Genomic DNA, 18,999 nt, shown 5'->3' on the forward strand with positions numbered 1-18,999 from the left:
TGGGCTCGGCTCTGGAAAGTTCTGGAAGGAGGCAGCACAATGGTTCATGACCTCGGCCTCAGGGGACTCTCCACACCAGCCCTGATGGTCGGTGTCCCCGTGAGCCTCCTCCACTCTCCAACCCCATGTGCATCCCCCAGCGTCGCAGGGAAAACACGCTCAGGGTGCCCTAGCCGCCGGTGGCCCAGTTCTCACACTTCCTGCCTGAAATCCTGCTCTGCTTTAGGCCGGCTCTCTGCCCACTCCCCCTGCCATTAGAAAGCAGCACAAATACACACCACGGCCCTCCCTCCAACCCAGGCCCTGTGCACCCACTTCTCTCCCTCCCCAGAACTGCTCTGCTGACCCTCCCAGGATCCCACCTGGTTACGTCCAATGGACACACGAGTCCCCACTTCACCCCATCTCCACGCAGCGCCCAACCCTGGAAGCCAGGCCTAGGAACCTTGGGCCTCTCCCTCCCCCGCCCCACTCAACTCTCAATCAACTTGACCCTTTGTTAATCCCACGGCTGGTGGTGACGTTCCGTCAGTCAGACATAGGACAGAAATGACCAAATTGCTGCCTCCTGCCCAGGATGTTCAGACAAACATGCCCAGTGGTGCCCATGCCCTTGTTACCCCTGACCCATGAGTCAATGTGGCCCTGCCTCCACCTGCCCCAGACGGCTTCTAGCCACGCTTTTGCAACGAGGCCTGCGGGCGCCCAGCTCTCCCCTCCCCCATCCTTCACTCACTAGATCCATGGCCCAGCGCGCCAGCAGGGGCATACCCTTTGCGCATGACGTAGCCGTAGAAGGAGTTGAGGATGCACTTGTGTGCCAGCTGCAACGAGTCGTACAGCACCTCCATGTTCTTGCAGCGCTTGACCTCGGCCGCGTCGCCCGCCTCCACGGCCGCACTGAGCTTCTTTTTCCACACCTGGGAACACACAGCTCCTAGGTTACAGCTCACACTGCAGTCACAGCTACTTTACGTCTTGAAAATTTCAAATGCATTGGAAACTTAACGACAAATAGAATGAAGACCGAAGGACACTTGATATTTGGTCGTATTTCCTTTATTCCTCCCTCCTCTTCTCCCCTCCTTCATTCCTCTCTCTCAGCACTGCCACTACGTTGCAGATACTAAACATGTCAGCATATACTTTCTAGGCTCAAGGACAAGCTCCTGCAAAACCATAATGCTGTTCCCATCCCAAGGAAGCTCACCATGGACACAATATGGATGTGTCCCCCCTACGGGGTCTGCACAACCCCAACCCAGGAGCCAGGCCAGAACCACGTGCTCGGGTCTCATGTGTCCTGATTCACCTTTAATCTAGAACCGTCCCGTGTAAGGCTGACGTCCTGAAAGGGCTTCTGAACACAAAGGGACATGCCCAGGCTCCGTTTTTATTTCCTGTGAGGCCAGGGCTAGGAGAAAATACGCCATCACAGCAATAACCCAATGGACACCTCAGACTTGAGGGCCCAGGACCTGACAGGAGGACCTGGAGCAGCGAATGAAGGCAGGGCTTCTCATGGCCAGAAACCCAGGGGCTCCCAGGTGCCCGTTGATTCCATTCACTCTTATCTGATGCACCTAACAAGCTGCATACAGGGATTCTCAAACAACGGGACTCGGACACCATGACAGGCAGAGCACCGAAAGCAGGCACCTGAGGATGTGTCTGCACACCCATGACTGTCCAACAGCACCCAGCAAGGGTCAGCACCCGAGGAAAGGAGGCCCACCTTGTGGAGACCTTTGAACTCATAGCGCCTGTCCCGGAAGGCGCGCACCGTGTCCACGTAGAAGGAGTTCTCCCGCTGGCAGATGGTGGTCAGGCGCTCCTCCACCTTGGTCACATGGATCTTCTTGTACGCCTTTCGGCAGTAATCTGAGGCACATGGGAGGGGCACTGAGACTCCACGTGGGGGACAAAGGAAGCCAGGAGGCAATGGAGGCCCACCAACACAGCTTTCCCTGCAGCTAGTTTATCCCATCGAGGACAGGCAGCCCCGTGCGGGTGGCCAGACATGCCTTGACCACAGGGAGGAGCCGAGCCCTGAGCCACGCAGGGGAACGAGGAAGGGTGCCTACAGGAGGAACGAGGCCACCATGGCTTCAAGGACCAATTTAACTGACCTCAGCCATGAGGCTCCAACACAGCCCCATGTAGGCCCCCGCCGTCCAGGCCCTCACCTGCCAGCCTCCTCTTCTCGTATTTAGCCTGCTCCTCGCGGGACAGCTCATGAAAGGCCCGGGCTGGGCCATCAGGGGTCAAGGCAGGAAACTTCTCTGACTCCAGCTGATGCTGAATCCGATGGTACTCGCTGCGACTGGCCGGCACTGGGAAGGTGACAGGTGAGACGAGTGTGACAGAGGCCCACACTTCCTGCAGAGCACCCCCAGCCGGGCGGACACTCACTGAACTCGCCCCGCCACTGCCACGCCATCTTCCTTTGGCAGTTTGCCCCAGGCTTGTTGAAGTCACAGGCGGCACAGGTGGCCTCGTCCACCATGGCGGAGGGCTGCGGAGGGGACGGGAGGGAGCGATTAGGGCCGGCAGAAGAAAGAACTCCGTCCTGACGCAGGCATCCGTCTTACCTGTAGGCGGTTCGTCAGGATGATGTTTGGGTACATGGCGCCCACGTCCAGGTGGTAGATGAGAGGACACTCGATGCGGTTAGGAACATCTTTCAGGGAGGTGAGCTTGGCCTTAATCTCATTGCACACCTACAGAAGAAGAGGAGGGAGGTGGAGCTGGTGTCCACGATAAAAACTGGAGACTACAGACGGAAGACAGCCACCAACACGGGCCGGGAGGTGCAGGAGGCTTGCACAAAAGAGCAGAGCCCTGAGGAGCACAGCATGGCGGGAGCAGCAGCCACCAGCCCCGGATCTGAAGTGGGAGAAAACTGTCGAGTCTGTTACAAGGTGTTTAGGATCCTGAAATTGGTACAAACTACCCCACGGGAGTCAGTGAACACGCTGCAGTGCTGAGCGGAGCCCGCCAGGAACCTGGAATGTGCAGCATCCTAGGGATCAGCACAGGGCAAAGTACCTGGGGTCCCCAGTCAGGTGACACACTGCAAAGGACACTTTGTGCTCATATTTGATGGACTTAGTCACTGTTTCCTATTCTGTCATTTCTAAAAATTAACTGTCATCACAAAAAACTTTTTAATGTTCACCAGAGGACATGCTTAGAGAGGGAGGGATAGAGAATGCGATATGCATGCATCTGAGAAACACATGAATGCTCGAACGGGGAATCAAACTCACAACCCAGGTATGTGCCCTGCCTGGGAATTGAACTGCCAATCTCTTGGTGCATAGGATGACACCCGACCTAGGCTACTTCTGTCCTTTTAAAGTCTCCTTAACAACAAGAAAACCAACAGAACGCCTCCAATAGCTCCTCGCTGACTACTGAATCCAAGACTCCACGTTCCCAGAGCCTGTGAAGCTCCCCCAGCCAGGAAGTCAGGTGTCAACTGTGACAACAGTCATCGTCTCAGGCCCAAGCACCAGCACACAGGAGGTGCACAAAGTGAAGGAAACCCGTCCACAAGGCACCTCCAGAGCTACCTCTTGGAAGTTGGTGACCTGCTCCATGGGCACCTTCTCCTCTTCCTCGATGGCGTGACGCATGGTGGTCTCCACCCGCTGCAGCAGGAAGTCAAAGGCGGCGGGATTCTAGCGGAAATGACCGAGAGGGGCACAGGTGAGACAGGGAATGCTCTGGCAGCAACCAACCTACCTTGGGGCAGGCCCGACAAAGGGCGCCTGGTGGGGCCCACAAGGGTTGAGAGCTTTCCTCCAGTCCCTGTGGCTTCTGGGAGCCTCTAAGCCTCAGGAGACCCAGGAGGGGCGCACCATCCTGAACCGGCAGGGGATGTCACTGCGGAACACGCCCGACTCCAGGGCCTCCACATGGCCGCCCACGTAAGTCTCGGCGTCCAGCACGTGGCCGTCCCCCGTGAGCTTGTTGAACTCCTGTTCCTGCTTGTTGGGGAAGACGATGTTGGCATGGAAGGCCTGCACCATCAGCAAGGCCTCGCACAGGGTCCCGGAGCCCTTCCGCAGCACCTACGGGGAACACCAGGCTTCAATCCCTCGGCCCAGGCCGCACAGGCTGCGGGACCAGGGGCGGCACTGACCTCGTCCGGCTCCATGGGGATGATAGTGCACAGGGCGAAGATGAAGGGGTGCACGTACTTCATGTATAGGTAGTACGTGGCCACTGCGTCCGACACTGAATATGTGGCCAGAGTCTGAGGAGAGGACACCAGAGATAAGGATGACACGTAGGAGGTCCCTCCGACCCCCGGGCCCCGGGTGAGCACGGCACAGGCACCTGGGGCTGCTCGGTGGCCATCCGGCACATGTCCTCGGGGTCCAGCTCCACAGGGTCGTAGCCCAGCTTGGCTTTGGCGGCCGCCTTGAGGTTGTGGCTGCCCACAGGAAGGTAGCTGTCCCTCTTTACCCACCTAGAAAGGAGAGCAAAGGCAGAGGTGATGCTGAGACAAAGTCCAGAAACCTGTGAAAGGTGGCACAGTTGGACATACACAGCAAGATGCAGAGACCTGATGGGTACCCCAAGATCTGCACCAAGACACCACATGGTGCAGGCCCCTCGTGAGAATCATTCACCCGGACCCGGGCAGTCCCACAGACACACTGCACTCAGGCGATGCCAGAGCCTGCGGCTGCTGTCCTCAGCAAGGGCTACCGCCTCCCTCAGCTCTGGACAGGCCTGCGCTCGGGGAAGCCCCGGGGCAGACAGGCTGCTAGGGAGCGGCGGGCCCTACCTGAGGCAGTCCATGTGGATGCACTGGGGTGCCTTGTACTCCCCTTGGCTGTCCTTCTGGAATCCGATCTCCTGGTACATGTTCAGTCCGTGGACGGCTGCTCTGGCCTCCACAAACGGCCTAGGAACCAGAGGGGACACACAAGCCCTTTCAGATTAGCCTCTAATCCCCTCAGGAACAGGGAAGACGGCCCTCAGAGGATGCCCCACTATCCCAGGAGCTCCTCAAATGCAGTGCCCCTTCCCTCCCTCCAACTTCTCAGCACACATGTCAGTAGCACTTGGTATACTCCCAGTGTCCTGGAATCTGTCCTCTGAACACTGTTTAGTTACTCAAAATTAGGCATTAGACTCACCAGTCAAAAAAGTCCCCATTGTAGGTGACCATGATGGTGGGCTTGGTCTCCTGGACGTGTTCAAACCATCTCTGGATTAGATGGACCTGAATTCAAAGCATCACAGCACTCAGAGGTTTGCTTGTCCTCTTTCAAACTCCTTCCAAGTACCTCTCCCCAAGTTCTCCCAGCAACCCTTTATTAGCGCCTGCACACGCGTGAGGGTCACAACAGGGACCCAAGCCCAGAAGCTGCCATTCTGACCGCAGGCATGCCGAGGCCTCCTAAGGGCCTCTTTCCACATCACCAGCAGCTGCCCAGTGACCCCTCTTCACCTCGTCAGGTTCATTGAAGACACAGAAGGGCCCTTCGTACTCCGGCTTGGGGGTGAACTCAAAGTCCTCGATGTCCTCTGCCACGATCTCCCTGTTGGTGATGAGGTAGCCCTGGAAGTTCACCAGCAGTTATGTGGACACAGCTCAGCATGCCTCCTGGCACTCGGCCCAGAAACTCAGACCACAACAACCTGAGCAGCAACTGGGAGGTGCCTTAGCTTCCACCCCCCACCCCCCCACCTGAGCGTCTCAGACTCTCATCGGAAGGGGGAGCATGCTGGTGTCAGAACAGCTCGCTTGCTCACTTTCTTGGATTCCGCTCACTCATTATTCACCCCAAAACTATGAGTCACAGGGTGCACACTGTTCTGGTTTGGGGACAAGGTCCCTCTTTCCGGGGAGCTCACACTCCAGAAGGCACTGCTCACCTGGCCATCAATCATGTAGGAAATCATCATAATCTGGTCCGTCTCAGCATCAGGAAACTTGAGGGGCAGTTTGGTCGTCTCAATGTCAAATGCCAAAACCACAGGGTCCTAGAGTGATCCACCAAGATTGCAGGTTCAATCCCCAGTAAGGGCACATACAAGAATCAACCAATGCAGACATGAATAAGTAAAACAAATCATTGTTTCTTTCTCTCTTGTCCTGTTTCAAAAAATCATTAAAAAAAAAAAAAAAAAAGAAAGAAAAAGAAAAGAAAAGAAAGAAAAAAAGCAAAGAAGGGAAGAAAGAAAGAAAGCAAGCAAGCATGGTCTCATTTTGGCCTTTGTGACAACCTCGACAGAAGACTGGCTCAGGGCTGGCATCGCAGTCTTAGAAATGAGAAAACCTGACCATGAAGCTGCCCTGAGCCAAGGCCTTCTAGTTATGAACCCTTTTTTCACCACATCACTCACTGTCAACGCTCTTTAGGGGTGTCGAACTCAATCAGAGAAGGGGCCAAAATCTAAAATCCAGCCTAAGTCGCGGGCCAAATGGTTAACTGAACAGTCATAAACTGTCATTGTGATGGAAACGCAGCGGAGTGCAGTGATGACAGCGCGGTGCGGGCCACATTGCAAGGCCTGGCGGGACGGATTTGGCCCGCGGGCCTTGTTTTTGACACATGTGCTCTACGTGGAAGCTGAGGGCTCCCTCACACTCCCATCCAGCCCATCAAACGCACATCACCTGGGGATGCTCAGGCACAGGTGGAACTACACTCGCAGGCTGGAAACTCACCCGGAAATGACGAGTCCACACGCCTTCCAGAAGGTATTTAGGAAGAAGCAAACCTCTGAATCAGATTCACCTGTCAGCACTGATGAGGCCTCCCAAACACCAGTGGGGAACTCGGGGATGGAGGACAGTAAGCAGCACTTACCGGCCGCTCTACCAGGTCGTCTCGGCGGGTGATCTCCACCGGCACGGTGCTCCCCCGGTGCCTTACGTTGTACCAGTGTGCCTGCAGGACAGGTCGTCTTGAGCTAGCGTTCTGCATCCGTCTTCCTGGATTTACCCTTCAGCCCCTCCCGCTGTCGGCTTCACCCACTCACCACGTGGATCTTCAGGTCGATGGAGAGGCGGATGTGGTAGGGCACGTCATACTCTCGCATGTCCACGATGTTGTCCAGCTGGTCCGCAGTCTTCTTCGAGGTTTCCTCTTCGTCCATGATCACACTGCCTCCTTGCAGAACACTGCAAAAGTGAGGGGGAGAGGGAGAGGGTAAGTTAATTGCTGAGTTTTCCCACCTTCCATCCATCTTGTCAATTTGGGGAAATGGGAAACAGGCCTGTGGGCGGACCAGCTGCTCTGCTCAGAAGGAAACCTACCTGGAGAGCATGGCCGTGTAGGTGTCACTGGAGTGGCCCTGCTCCCGGTTCTTCCTCACGGCAGGGGATATCTCCTTCCTCACTCGGACAAGGTCCTCCACGGTGTGGAAAGAGAGCTTGATGTAATTTCGCTTCAAACCCACCAAGTGATTTGGCTACAGAGTGAAGAGATGATGCTTATGAGTTCAAGAGAAAAAGGATCTTATTGGGGAGAGAAAATAAGGACAGAAGGACTCAAAGGTAAATAAATGCACTTTTCAAAGAGCTGGCAACTCCAAAGCACCTTGTCCAACCTGGCCTCTGGGCCCAACTATGCCACTCGAGTTCTCGGAAGGGACGTCCAGGCATCAAGGCCCATCATCGGTACCTCCCTCCCCACAGGTGCCAAGCTTGGCCTCCTCCACATCACTGCTGGCCAGTTTTATTTTATTTTTCATTTTTAAAAATTTCTTTATTGAGTAAGGTATCACATTTGTCCTCAACCCCCCATTCCAACGCTCCACCCCTCCCCACTCATGCCCCCACCCCCATGGGCCCAGTTTCACATGCCCTGGAAGGTCTGAGCGGCACTCACCAAGTCCAGATCCTCTTTGGGAACGGTCTCTACTTTAGCAAGTTTACCCTGAAACTTCTTGGAGAGAAAGGATGAAACTTCTCGCTCACAACCCTAAGTCAGGACAGAACGAGAGGACTTTCCATTAGTAAAACCCATTTCCTTCCCTGCTTTCTCCAGAGGCCTCTGTATTTCCAGTCCTGACGCTCCTCACAGAACAGAGGCACAGTACATCTGAACTGATCTTATAAGCCACAGACTTACCTTTCTGGCCGCGATGTAGAAGTATGGTTTGTAGGGCAGCGCCACCTGCAAGAGTCACCAACCCATTCAAGGGCGAGGAGAAAGGGAAAGAGAATGGTGAAGAGAGGCTGTCAGATCCAGTGCACCCTGGCCTCGTCCCTCTTAGGAGAAATGGGGCCATTGGGATTTAGGGCTGCATGGCCCTGCCCCCCTTCCCAGCTAGCTTCTCTCAGCACAGCACACCCTAGGTGGTCACTGAGGCGCTGCGAGAGCCATGCTGCTGATGGGCTCCAGGCAGCTGCACGGGGAGGCCTCCCAAGCCTTGCAGCTGCGGAGCTAAACAAACACTCGTCATTCTCAGCTGCGGAGCCTCGTCACCGAGTGGGTCCACCTTCTTGGTTTCAGGGGCTCACCTTAAATCTGCTCCCGTCGTCCTGGATAAAGTAGTAATCCACTGCACTGACCAGGCGTTTATCTTCATCTAAAACCTCAGTCTACAAGAATCAATATGGGCATGAGGGCGGGGGGAGGGTCATTGGGTCTGGCCCTTGCCAAGGCATTATGGGTGAGTTAATGAAATGTTTGACCAGCCCTAAGCATTTTGGCTCAGTGGACAGAGTGTTGGCCTGCGGACTGAAGGGTCTTGGGTTCAATTCTGGTCATGGGCACATGTCTGGGTTGTGGGCTCAGGAGGGGGCATGCAGGAGGCAGCTAATCAATGACTCTCTCATCATTGATGTTTCTATTTATCTCTCCCTAATATATATATGATTTTAAGTTTGACCAAATATAGCAGGCTAATTTTTTAGCTGATAATTTTGTCTGGCCCACGGACGATGTCATACATATCCAAAAGGTCCTCGGCAGGAAGAAGGTCCCCCACCTGCTCTACACAGTAGAGCCCGTTCCTCCTGCTCTACATGACCACCACCTCCCTCCCCACCCACACCACCGGCCCCGTCACCAGAACCCAGCACAGCAGCCTCCAGAGGGGATCTCTCCATTTCTCCCTTATTCTTCTTTAAAATATATAAATATATTTTTATTGATTTCAGAGAGGAAGAGAGAGGGAAATAGAAACATCCATGATGAGAGAGAATCATGAATCTGCTGCCTCCTGCACGGCCCCCACGGGGACTGAGCCCGCAACCCGGGCCTGTGCCCCTGAATGGAACTGAACCTGCGACCCTTCTATCTACAGACCCATGCTCCATCCACTGAGCCACGCCGGCCAGGGCTCTCCCTCATTCCTGGAAGTTATACTCTCACCCCCCCGATCCCCGTACCCCAAACCCCTTCTTCTCAACGTCTCATATGGCCCGAAATGTTAAAAAGTGAAAGAACTCCAGACAAGCCCATCTCCACCTGTGCCACCCAAACAACAGGCTCCCACGCAGGGCGCGCCCGCCCTCAGACGAGGGCGCGGGAGCCCAGTGCTCACAGGGTGCATGTTGATCAGCCAGCCGGTCTTCTCCCCGGGCTCCTTGAGCCTCTCAAACCCGAACCGAGAATCCATTTTGTCCGTCCACTGGCTGCGCTCCAGGCGCTTGAGCGCGGAGACAGAGGAGGAAGAGGGGCCATCGTCCCTGAGTGGAAGGAAGGACCAAACCTGGACACGGCGCCCGGGAAGGTTTGGGGGCGGGGCTGGGGCTGTCAAAGCGCGGCAGAGGGGATCCTTGGGGCCCAACAGTGGGGCCCAACAGCTGTTTTGATTGCGGTGGAATCACCAACACATGTGTGACTGACAGCGCACCGCACACACGCGGGGTGCTCGGGTCACGTCAAGCTCCCGGGAGGGCCGCCCACCCGCACGGACAGCGCCCCCGCCTCAGGGAAGGAGCCGCCACCTCCGGGGCCGCCGGTTCAGGTGACGGACGGCCCCGCCACAGCGGCCGCCCCTCGCCCGCCCCGCTCCCCGCGCGCCCGCCGCCTCTTCGGCGCGAGCCCGGAGCCACGAGGAGGAAGGCCGCGCGTCCGCCGCCCGCCCGGGCGCCCCTCACCGGCTGGCCTCGCCGTCCGCGTCGGGCTCCGCGTACCGCCGCCCGCTGTTCCTCAGCACCATCGCGCCGCCGCCGCCACAGCCGCGGTGAAATTTGGCGCGCTCCCACCGCCTCTCGCGAGAGGCCGGAAGCGCCCCGCCACCCAATCAGGAGGCTTGTCGCCGAGGTCCAATCGCCGCGCGTGCCCGCGGGGGGAGGCGATCCTCCGGCCTCCGGTGAGGAGTGCGCAGGCGCGTCGACATCCAATCGCCGCCGGCGCCCGGAGGGAGGCGGCGGGCGAGCGGCCCGAGGACCAGTGCGCGGAGGCGCTGCGGGCGGGAGTGTTTGGCAGTCCCGGCGCCCGACGCCGAGCAGGCCCGGGGCGGGCTCGGCGCGCGGAGGGATGGCGCCCGCGGCGTCCAGACTGCGGGCTGAGGCCGGGCTCGGGGCGCTGCCGCGGCGAGCGCTCGCCCAGTACCTGCGCCTCCTGCAGCTCTACCCGGTGCTCACCAAGGCGGCCACCAGGTCGGCGCGCGGCGGCCGGAGCCGGGCGGGGGGCGGCGTGGACCCCCGGGTTGGGGCCTCCCGGGGGACTGAGTGAGGAAAGAGAAATCCCGCGTGTACCACGAGCTTCCGGAGCCCGCGGGGAGCTCGGCAGCTGCTGTTCGGTGCGATCGGCTCGGAACAGTGATCCGTAGGCGCCGACGCTGGGCAGAGGAAGCACCCCATCTGGGGGTCCTGCGGACCAGTTCCCAGAGGGGCTGGGGAGGGCCCTGTACCCGTCAGAGGGCGAGGTGATGGGGTCGGTCTTCTTGGCAGAGCTCCGCGGGGTGCTGGTCAGCTCCGCCTTTAATTGGCAGCTCTGAACTTTTTATGAGACTTTCCCCCGCCCGTTACCCTCATTTCACTAATTTTATAAGCTTGTTCCCTCTTTATTAGTCCAGCCTTTCGTCAGTATGCACAGCATGCTCCCTGTGTTCGGGCATCGGACAGGTGGGCAGGGCCCTGGCCCGCACGGAGGCTGCATTTTAGCGAAGAACTAGACAAAAAGCAGATAAATGCATAAAACGGGGACATGAACAGAAGCCTGAACGAAGGGGTCGGGGCAGAAGGGCAGCAAATGCTTTGGCAGTGGGTCCAGCAGAGCAAAGGTCCTGAGGGAGGAGCAGGCTTGGGAGTGGGAAGGCCTGTGCATGTGAGCAGGGAGAGGGTGAGGAGTAGCCAGGGGTCAGATTCAGGGATCAGCACCCTCAGGGAGCCCTTTGGATATTTCAGCTCAGAGAGCTTCTCGGAAGTCAGCGAAAGACCAAGCTTTGGAGACACTGGGCCTCTTTCTTCATGGACATTTTTATTGTGACAATTGGAGACTCACATGCAGTTATGAGGAATAACAGAGATCCCTGTACACTTACCCAGTCTCCCCGCTCGGTAACAATTGTAGAACGAATACACCATCACAACCGGAACGCTGGTGTGGGCACAGTCCATCGGTCAGACTCAGATTTCCCCAACCTTTCTTTTTCTTTTAAATATATCTTATTGATTATTTATTTATTTATTATTTTTTTACAGAGAGGGAGAGGGAATAGAGCCAGAAACATCAATCAGCTGCCTCCTTGCACACCTCCTACTGGGGATGTGCCCAAAACCAAGGTACATGCCCTTGACCGGAATCGAACCCGGGACCCTTCAGTCAGCAAGCCAATGCTCTATCCACTGAGCCACACTGGTCAGGGCTCCCAGCGTTTCTTGCACTTGTCAAGTGTGTGTGTTTAGTTCCATAGCTTTCTCACGTGTACGGGTTTTATCCACCAATGGAGTCAAAGTTCATACTCTTCATAAGGACCTCTCCCGTCACCTACCCGCCACACACGGTCGCCTTTGGCAGTGATGGTGTATCACCCTCCAGGACATCGACACTGGCACACCCACCAAGTGGAGATCCGGCTGGGATCCCCACCCTTTGACAAGGGCACCTTGCACTGCAGCTGCTTTGATGAGGACTGGTCTCCGCCCCTCCCCAGCCGGATCTCAGAACAGCCCTCCTGCTGGTCCTCCCGTGTCCTTACTCCCTCTCTGTCCACAGCGGCATCTTGTCAGCACTTGGGAACTTCCTGGCCCAGACTATTAAGAAGCGGAAAAAAGGAAACTGCTCTCAAAAGCTCGAAGTCAGCGGGCCTCTCAGATATGCCATTTATGGGTGAGTTCCACAGCGGAGCCCAGGGCACCCAAGCCAAGTTATCAAGTTTCTGGAGTAATCTAATTTGGAAAAGTAATTGTAAAAAGCACTGGAGGAATAATGGGAGGAAATCAGAACGGGACATCGTTAGCTTATTTTCTAGCTTTATATGGTCAATTTTAATTTCATGGGTGGGCATGGACTCTTCACTGAGCTGAGAAAACTAAGAGCAGATAACTCCCCAGAACCTAGAGGCCAACCTCAAGACTCGAAGGCCCATGGGAGTGGACATCAGACTCAGATACGGCCAGTTAGTTATTTTCATAGCATTAGCATTAGAAAAGCATCTAGGTGTCCTTTAAAACGTCCAGTTTCCGAACCACTTATTGAATTACAAAAGCTCAGAGATTTAGGAGTTTTACTGATTAAACCCTCCATGAGTTCTCTGGCCAAAAGTAGTGTTTGTATAGATGGATATTTTTTAAGTCTTTTGCAACAATTTTTTTTTTGCACAAGATTGACCCCCCCCCCCCCCCAATTTGAAATTCACAGATGCCATTTCTGTCCGCATTGTTAACTTTACTCAGCGTATTGAAAGCTGTAATTCCCACCCTGGGGAGGGGACCAGAGCCACCTGGAGGCCTCACCCACCAGTTTTCCATCCTCTAGGCTTCCGTTCTCCTCCCATGGAGAAGCCCTGCTCCAGGCCACAGGTCCTCAGCGTGAGAACGGACGAGAACCACTTGTGTAAAGGCTTTCACTGAGAAGTGGGAAATCCCCGAGTCCCTGCCCATCTTTCTATGACTTGAGTTTTAGGGGCAGCAGGTGCAGGTGCTGTGGCTGAGCCCAGGTCTCTGCACACTCTGGGAAGAGCAGCAGCAACTCCTGCAAGCAGCTGCACAGCCCAGGGTTCACCCTGGCTAACTCCCGAGGGTTCGATGAGAAACTCAAGGGTGGGAGTGGGGGTGCACTTATTCATGCTGCGCACCTTCGACTCCGGCCCTGCCCGAGGCACTGCAGACAGCAGTGTACAGACAGGCAGGTCCTGCCCTGTGACCGCTTTACCTTCTGAGGCAGAGAGAGGGCACTGTGCACTAAGCAAAGGAGTCATGGCACGCGGTGGTAAACGCGGTGAGGAAAGCCACCTGGGCCTAGAAGAGGGGCAAGGACAGCAATGGGCTTGTGACCTGGAGCCACCAGGAAAGGGCCCTCCAAGCCGCAGTGTTGAGAAGGAGCAGGCCGCGTGAAGGAGGCAGGAGCCCAAGGCAGGAAAAGTCCGGTCTGTGAGAAGCAGGCAGGGATGCTGGAAGCAGATTCAAAGCACACTTCCCAGGACCAGGGTCTGTGTGGTCAGTGCTGAGAGGCAGGGTTTGGGGGTGAGCCCAGCCCTGAGAAGGTGGCCCAGCTCACCCCGCCTCCCTGTGGCCTCAGGTTCTTCTTCACGGGGCCGCTGAGCCACTTCTTCTACCTCTTCATGGAGCACTGGGTCCCGCCCGACGTGCCCTGGGCCGGGGTCAAGAGGCTGCTGCTGGACCGCCTCCTCTTCGCGCCGGCCTTCCTGCTGCTGTTCTTCTTCGCCATGAGCTTCCTGGAGGTCGGTCTCTGCCGCCGATCCCCACTGGGCAGGGCCTCTTAGCCTGGCCCTGGGGGGGACTCGGGGTCCGCCTCTCACTTGGAAGGGTCATAGCTGCCTTGGTCAACGTCAGAAGCAAAGCACCGCCGTCCGGCAGTGCCTGTGGGCGCGCGGGGGAGCCACGCAGCCGGGTGTCCCTGAGCGTGGGTTGTGCAGCCACTCCTCAGGTCAAGCCACTGAATGTGTAAAGGAAACAACTCCTCTAGCCTGTCCCCCAGCTTTCTGACACATGGATAGCTGTCCTCAGTGTAACGGTTCCCTCAGCAGTCCTGTACATTTTATTTATTATTTATTTTTTTAAAATATATATTTTATTGATTTTTTACAGAGAGGAAGAGAGAGAATCACCAATCAGCTGCCTCTTGCATATCCCCTACTGGGGATGTGCTCACAACCAAGGTACGTGCCCTTGACCGGAATCGAACCCGGGACCCCTCAGTCCGCAGACTGACGCTCTATCCACTGAACCACACCGGTTTCGGCTCCTGTACGTTTTATACATTACAAAACATGACTCTGAAGAGGGTCGGTGATGTTGCGGGAGCCTGAGCTAACTCAGCACCCGCAGAGCCTGGGTGCTCCGAGCAGGCCCACTTACCCACATCGAGCCCACGTCAGAGCCAGCTGCACCAGGCCAGGTCCGCTCTAACGGGCCCTCCAACCCCTGCCCACCGCGCTCTGCCAGCCTGCTCTGGGCCCAGAATGGGTCGTGATCTGCCTTGGAATTTGTTACAGCCAATCGCAGCAGGTAAAGGCTTCTCACTCAGGTTTTACTTCGAAAACTACATTTCCAGTTCTCGTCACTAAGGAGAATAACCTGTGTTGTGTAAAGTGGCCCTGGGGATAAGTAGGAATATGTTTAGACTTAACTGTGATTGCTCGTAATCCCTGAGAGTAAAAAGAAATGCCTGGGAAGTCCTCGGGCATCTGAGCCCGGAGGAAGCAAAGGGTGCCCACGTTAGAAGTGAGCGTACAGTGGCTGTTTCTTTTATTTCCTTCCAAATGCAAAGGGAGCGTATTTTCATTGAAGAGTAAAAAGTGTCATCAAAGTGCATCAAGTCCCGGCACATGAAGGGTATATGTAGGAGCACAGTGGGCCACAGCTCACACTAACAGCCACACACACTCCAGCCGCCGCCACAGCCGGCGTGCCTACCGTCACCTACCCGCCCTTTTGTGCAGATTCAAAGCACACTTCCGCCACAGGCCGTCCTTTTGTGCGGGATTCCTGGTTGGCCAACTCCTAGAACCGTCCTCTGAAAGGCCACCGCGTTTGCCCTCCCGGCAGTGATGCAGGATCAGAGCCCTCACACCTACCCTACATCATCAGGTCAGCTCAGGGCGAGGGCGAGGGCGAGGACACAGGTCCCCAGTGTGAGCGCTCACTGCTCTGGTGATTCCCCAAGTGGACTTAGAGCTGACCCGCTCCTTACCCACCCCATGTGCTGCCCATGTTTACAAGCAACAAAGTCGAAAGTGAGAACCCCCACTGTATTAGGGTTTGGGGTCCCCAGACCCAGTGCCCCAATCTCCGCCTGAGGCATGGGGCTCCCTCACGTGGTTTCCTTCCAGGGCGGAGACGCCACCGCTGGCGCTGCCAAGGTGAGGAGCGCGTTCTGGCCGGCCCTGCAGATGAACTGGCGCGTGTGGACCCCGGTGCAGTTCATTAACATCAACTACGTCCCCATCCAGGTGAGGCCGCCAGCCTCCCCCAGAGGCCATTTCCCATCAGTCGCCTTTCCCCTTTGTGACAATCTTTGTTTTCTCAGGGTGACTGTCACTGGGGACCTCTCTCCACACCTCCTTTCCTCTGGGAGGGCCGGGGGTGGGTAGGGCAGACTGAAGAGGGGTTAAGGGGTAAACTTGAGAGCGAGCAGACACGGGGGCCACAGCGGCTTAAGACCTGCCTGTGCACGGGCCTGGGGCTCCTAGAGGTGAGAGGTAGGGAGGGTCGAGGGTTTTCCCAAGAGCGAACCCAGGGGACAGGTAGATAAGGAGACCATACACTCTCCCCAAAAAAGGAAAGACATGAGAAGACAGGATAGCTGAGGACACGGACCTGTGGTTGTCAGAGGCTGGACAGCGGGATCTGTGAAGGTAGCAGGGACAGAGTGCCCTGTGGCTGAAGCTCCGTTTTAGTTGGTTGCAGGTGATGCCTAAGGGGCAGTGGTTAATTCAACAAATGTTTGCTGAGCACCTGCTTCCCGCCCTGCTGCTCTAGACTTGGGATCCAGTGGTGAACCAGACAGACCAAACTGTTTCTTCCAAGTAGCTGACCTTCTAGATAGACTCGCTGACTAGAGGTCAGGGAGGGGGTTGCCTGTGAGATCACTGAGGCAGGGCAGTGGGACAGTGACAGCTTAGAGTGAAGAGCAAGTCGGGAGGGTGTCAGAAGGACTGGAGGAAGCCACCTTGTGATGGTCAGTCCCGGGGTACGAGGCCGAGCCAGGGCCTGAAGCTGTGTTCGTGAAGGAAGGTACTGTGTTCCCCTGCTGGTCTGTGTACACCTGGCCAGGCAGGAGCTCTGTCTTCCCCATCGCTCTCTGCGGGGTGTGTGTGTGTGTGTGTGTGTGTGTGTGTCTGGCCCAGGGCTCCGGACAAAGTAAAGGCCTGTGAGTGCAATGGGCTGGCTGGACCCGCCAGGGAAGGAACTCTGCCCGAGGGGACTGGTGCCGGTGGGTGTGGTCAGGGCCTTGCGCTCACTTGAGCCTCTGTTCCCTCCGGCAGTCCGGTGGGTGTGGTCAGGGCCTTGCGCTCACTTGGGCCTCTGTTCCCTCCGGCAGTTCCGCGTGCTTTTTGCCAACCTGGTGGCTCTGTTCTGGTACGCCTACCTGGCCTCCCTGGGGAAGTGAGGATGACCGGGGAAGTTACCCCCAAACGGCCAAGCCACACCGGGGGAGTGCCAGCCTGCCCAGGGTGAGCAGAAACAGCCCGGTCAGAACGAGTCTGACTCCAGATCATGTGATCAACGTGCCCTGAAATGATGGAGAAGCAGCAACCTCAAAAACACTAAGAACAACTTCATTTGTCACCTTAGACTGCATTAGGATCACAATAAACAATAATTAACTGTTTTCAAGGGTAATTTAAGTTTCTCCTAATGACTGCTGTGGCTTTGGGGGCTGCCCTCACGTCTCTTTTTACTTAAAAACAAACAACAACAACAAAAACGTGTGTGTGTGTGTGTGTGCACGTGCTTCAGAGAGGAAGGGATAGGGAGAGAGGGAAACATCAATGATGAGAGAGAATCATTGACTGGCTGGGAATGGAGCCCCCAACCTGGTCAGGTGCCCTGACCAGGAACCGAATCGTGACCACCTGGTTCATGGGTTTATGCTTAACCACTGAGCCACGCCAGCTGGGACAGAGTTTTTTTAAAAAATGTAACTCAGATCATGTCACTTCCCAACCTGAACACCCGCAGGGATGACCCAGGAACTTGACTTACGGGCACGCAACCCCAGAGAACCGAGAACAGGGACTGGAAGAGAGATTTGCCCACGCGTGTCCACAGCATGGAGGTGGAAACACCCAAGTGTCCACCAAAGGATGAATGGAAAGCAAGATGTGGGCTCTCCATACAGTGGAACCTCATTCAATATTAAGAAGGAAGGGAAGTCAGGCTCCTGCTACATGACGGAGGTGGAAGAATCTGGTCCCCAAAGAAAAAGTACTAGACGATCCCACTTATACGCGGTCCCTCGAGTCAACCGCATAGAAACAGATGGCGGGAGCCGCAGCCGCGTGGGAAAATGCGGAGTGAGTGACGTGGGCGGGGGAGTCCGGGAGGACGTAGCGGGGACAAGGGCGGTGTCGGCTGCACCACGTGGTAAAGACAGTAAGCCCGGTGGCGCCTATTTTACTACAAACGAAGCCCCCTCTCCTCCCCGGCCCCACAGTTCACTAAACTGAACCCCGAGTGCTCCTCTCCGAGGCCGCCTCGCCCGCCTCCTCTCCGCGCCTGCGCTCCCCGGGGCCCGGGCCCCGCGCTGTCCGGGCGGCGGGGACACTCGCTCTCGAAGGCTCCAGTGACCTGCACCCAGACTTTTGCAGGAACTGGGGGGTACGAACCACTGAGCGGTCACTCACCTCTCCGCTGCACCTTCTACCGGAAGTTGGTGTTCCCGGAGCCCTAGGAGGCGGGACTTCCGCCCCGCAGCGTCGGCGCGCTCGCCGGGACCAGACGTCGGCGGAAGCGTGAGCTGCGCCGCGCGCCGTCCTCGCTCTTAGGCGCGTGCGCGGAGCGGGAAGCCCGGCAGGCATGGCGTTCCGGCAGGCGCTGCAGCTGGCGGCCTGCGGCCTGGCGGGCGGCTCGGCCGCCGTGCTCTTCTCGGCCGTGGCGGTGGGAAAGCCCCGCGCGGGTGGGGACGCGGAGCCGCGCGTGGTCGAGCCGCCGGCGTGGGCGGGAGCCGTGCATCCCGGGCCAGGTGTCTGGAACCCCAACTGGGACAGGTGCGCGGCCGGGGCTGCAGGCGGGTGGCGGGTGGGTCCTCCCGGGCCCTCGCCGCGCCTCTCGGTATGGAAGCCGGTTCACCGAGGGCGGCGTGCTCCGTGCGGGGTCTCTGGCCTGACGTAAGGCGATCCCCCCGCAGCTGCAGCCTCTCGTCTGCCCGGAGGGGCGAGCGCAAGCGGCGAGGACGGGGGTCATTTTCGTTCTGGGCTGAGGACCTCGCGGCGGGGCTGCCACCCGGTCCCTCCCTGCGCTCGCTCCGGCGGAGGTGGCTGTCGATCCCCCGCGCCGGGAGGAGGGTGTGGATGCTGAGGAGGGAGGACCCGCCGGGGCGGGACTCGCAGACGCCTCCCGGGACCTCGGGTCGGTCCCTGGCCCCAGACACGTGCCCTTATCAGCACTTGAAAGGTGACTCCTGTGACCTGGAAACGGTTCTTAGTCTTATTGAACGTTAACTTACATTTAAAAACCAAAGCCGTGCAGGTGCGTAGGTACTTAGCTGCCGGCAGTACTTGTGATACATCGGATAAGTAAAAGTGAGTTCCTGAATGAAATCTCACCGCCTCTTCCTGCCCGGAAAGTCCCATGTGCTGCTTAGCGTGACTGGGGAAGTGGGATTTCATTTTCATTTCATTTTCTTTGTTTCGAATGAAGTAGCCACAGGGCTAGTGGCTACTGTT

At 57.0% G+C, this 18,999-nt stretch overlaps 3 protein-coding genes across 6 annotated transcripts in view; 2 read left to right on the forward strand and 1 right to left on the reverse strand.

Annotated features, from left to right (window-relative positions):
• The window catches only part of POLE (DNA polymerase epsilon, catalytic subunit), a 25,894-nt gene extending 15,610 nt beyond the window's left edge, over nucleotides 1-10,284 (reverse strand). For 2 of the 3 annotated variants that reach the window (XM_036434329.2, XM_036434328.2), the window contains exons 1-21: nucleotides 10,079-10,284; nucleotides 9,520-9,664; nucleotides 8,492-8,572; nucleotides 8,100-8,144; nucleotides 7,857-7,949; nucleotides 7,283-7,437; nucleotides 7,006-7,147; nucleotides 6,834-6,914; nucleotides 5,896-6,003; nucleotides 5,468-5,578; nucleotides 5,154-5,239; nucleotides 4,799-4,918; nucleotides 4,345-4,477; nucleotides 4,148-4,261; nucleotides 3,864-4,076; nucleotides 3,576-3,683; nucleotides 2,592-2,720; nucleotides 2,413-2,515; nucleotides 2,187-2,333; nucleotides 1,736-1,881; nucleotides 772-920 (exon numbers count right to left, since the gene is read on the reverse strand). In XM_036434329.2, coding sequence (XP_036290222.1) covers nucleotides 772-920; nucleotides 1,736-1,881; nucleotides 2,187-2,333; nucleotides 2,413-2,515; nucleotides 2,592-2,720; nucleotides 3,576-3,683; nucleotides 3,864-4,076; nucleotides 4,148-4,261; nucleotides 4,345-4,477; nucleotides 4,799-4,918; nucleotides 5,154-5,239; nucleotides 5,468-5,578; nucleotides 5,896-6,003; nucleotides 6,834-6,914; nucleotides 7,006-7,147; nucleotides 7,283-7,437; nucleotides 7,857-7,949; nucleotides 8,100-8,144; nucleotides 8,492-8,572; nucleotides 9,520-9,664; nucleotides 10,079-10,140 — 2,471 coding nt within the window. In that variant the 5' untranslated portion in view covers nucleotides 10,141-10,284. The remainder of the gene's footprint in view (nucleotides 1-771; nucleotides 921-1,735; nucleotides 1,882-2,186; nucleotides 2,334-2,412; nucleotides 2,516-2,591; nucleotides 2,721-3,575; nucleotides 3,684-3,863; nucleotides 4,077-4,147; nucleotides 4,262-4,344; nucleotides 4,478-4,798; nucleotides 4,919-5,153; nucleotides 5,240-5,467; nucleotides 5,579-5,895; nucleotides 6,004-6,833; nucleotides 6,915-7,005; nucleotides 7,148-7,282; nucleotides 7,438-7,856; nucleotides 7,950-8,099; nucleotides 8,145-8,491; nucleotides 8,573-9,519; nucleotides 9,665-10,078) is intronic. The other variant, XM_045580327.1, reaches the window with a different exon arrangement.
• The window catches only part of PGAM5 (PGAM family member 5, mitochondrial serine/threonine protein phosphatase), a 13,616-nt gene continuing 4,379 nt past the window's right edge, over nucleotides 9,763-18,999 (forward strand). For both annotated transcript variants that reach the window (XM_036434349.2, XM_036434350.2), the window contains exons 1-2: nucleotides 9,763-9,767; nucleotides 18,100-18,321. In XM_036434349.2, coding sequence (XP_036290242.1) covers nucleotides 18,131-18,321 — 191 coding nt within the window. In that variant the 5' untranslated portion in view covers nucleotides 9,763-9,767; nucleotides 18,100-18,130. The remainder of the gene's footprint in view (nucleotides 9,768-18,099; nucleotides 18,322-18,999) is intronic.
• PXMP2 (peroxisomal membrane protein 2) lies at nucleotides 10,375-16,959 on the forward strand. The gene is made up of 5 exons (XM_036434351.2): nucleotides 10,375-10,582; nucleotides 12,144-12,257; nucleotides 13,668-13,830; nucleotides 15,442-15,561; nucleotides 16,653-16,959. The coding sequence occupies exons 1-5, from the start codon at nucleotides 10,461-10,463 to the stop codon at nucleotides 16,719-16,721; spliced, it is 588 nt and encodes a 195-aa protein (XP_036290244.1). The 5' UTR covers nucleotides 10,375-10,460; the 3' UTR covers nucleotides 16,722-16,959.

The sequence above is a fragment of the Pipistrellus kuhlii genome, unplaced genomic scaffold (assembly GCF_014108245.1).
Source record: "Pipistrellus kuhlii isolate mPipKuh1 unplaced genomic scaffold, mPipKuh1.p scaffold_m20_p_120, whole genome shotgun sequence".
Classification (NCBI taxonomy): Eukaryota; Metazoa; Chordata; class Mammalia; order Chiroptera; family Vespertilionidae; genus Pipistrellus; species Pipistrellus kuhlii.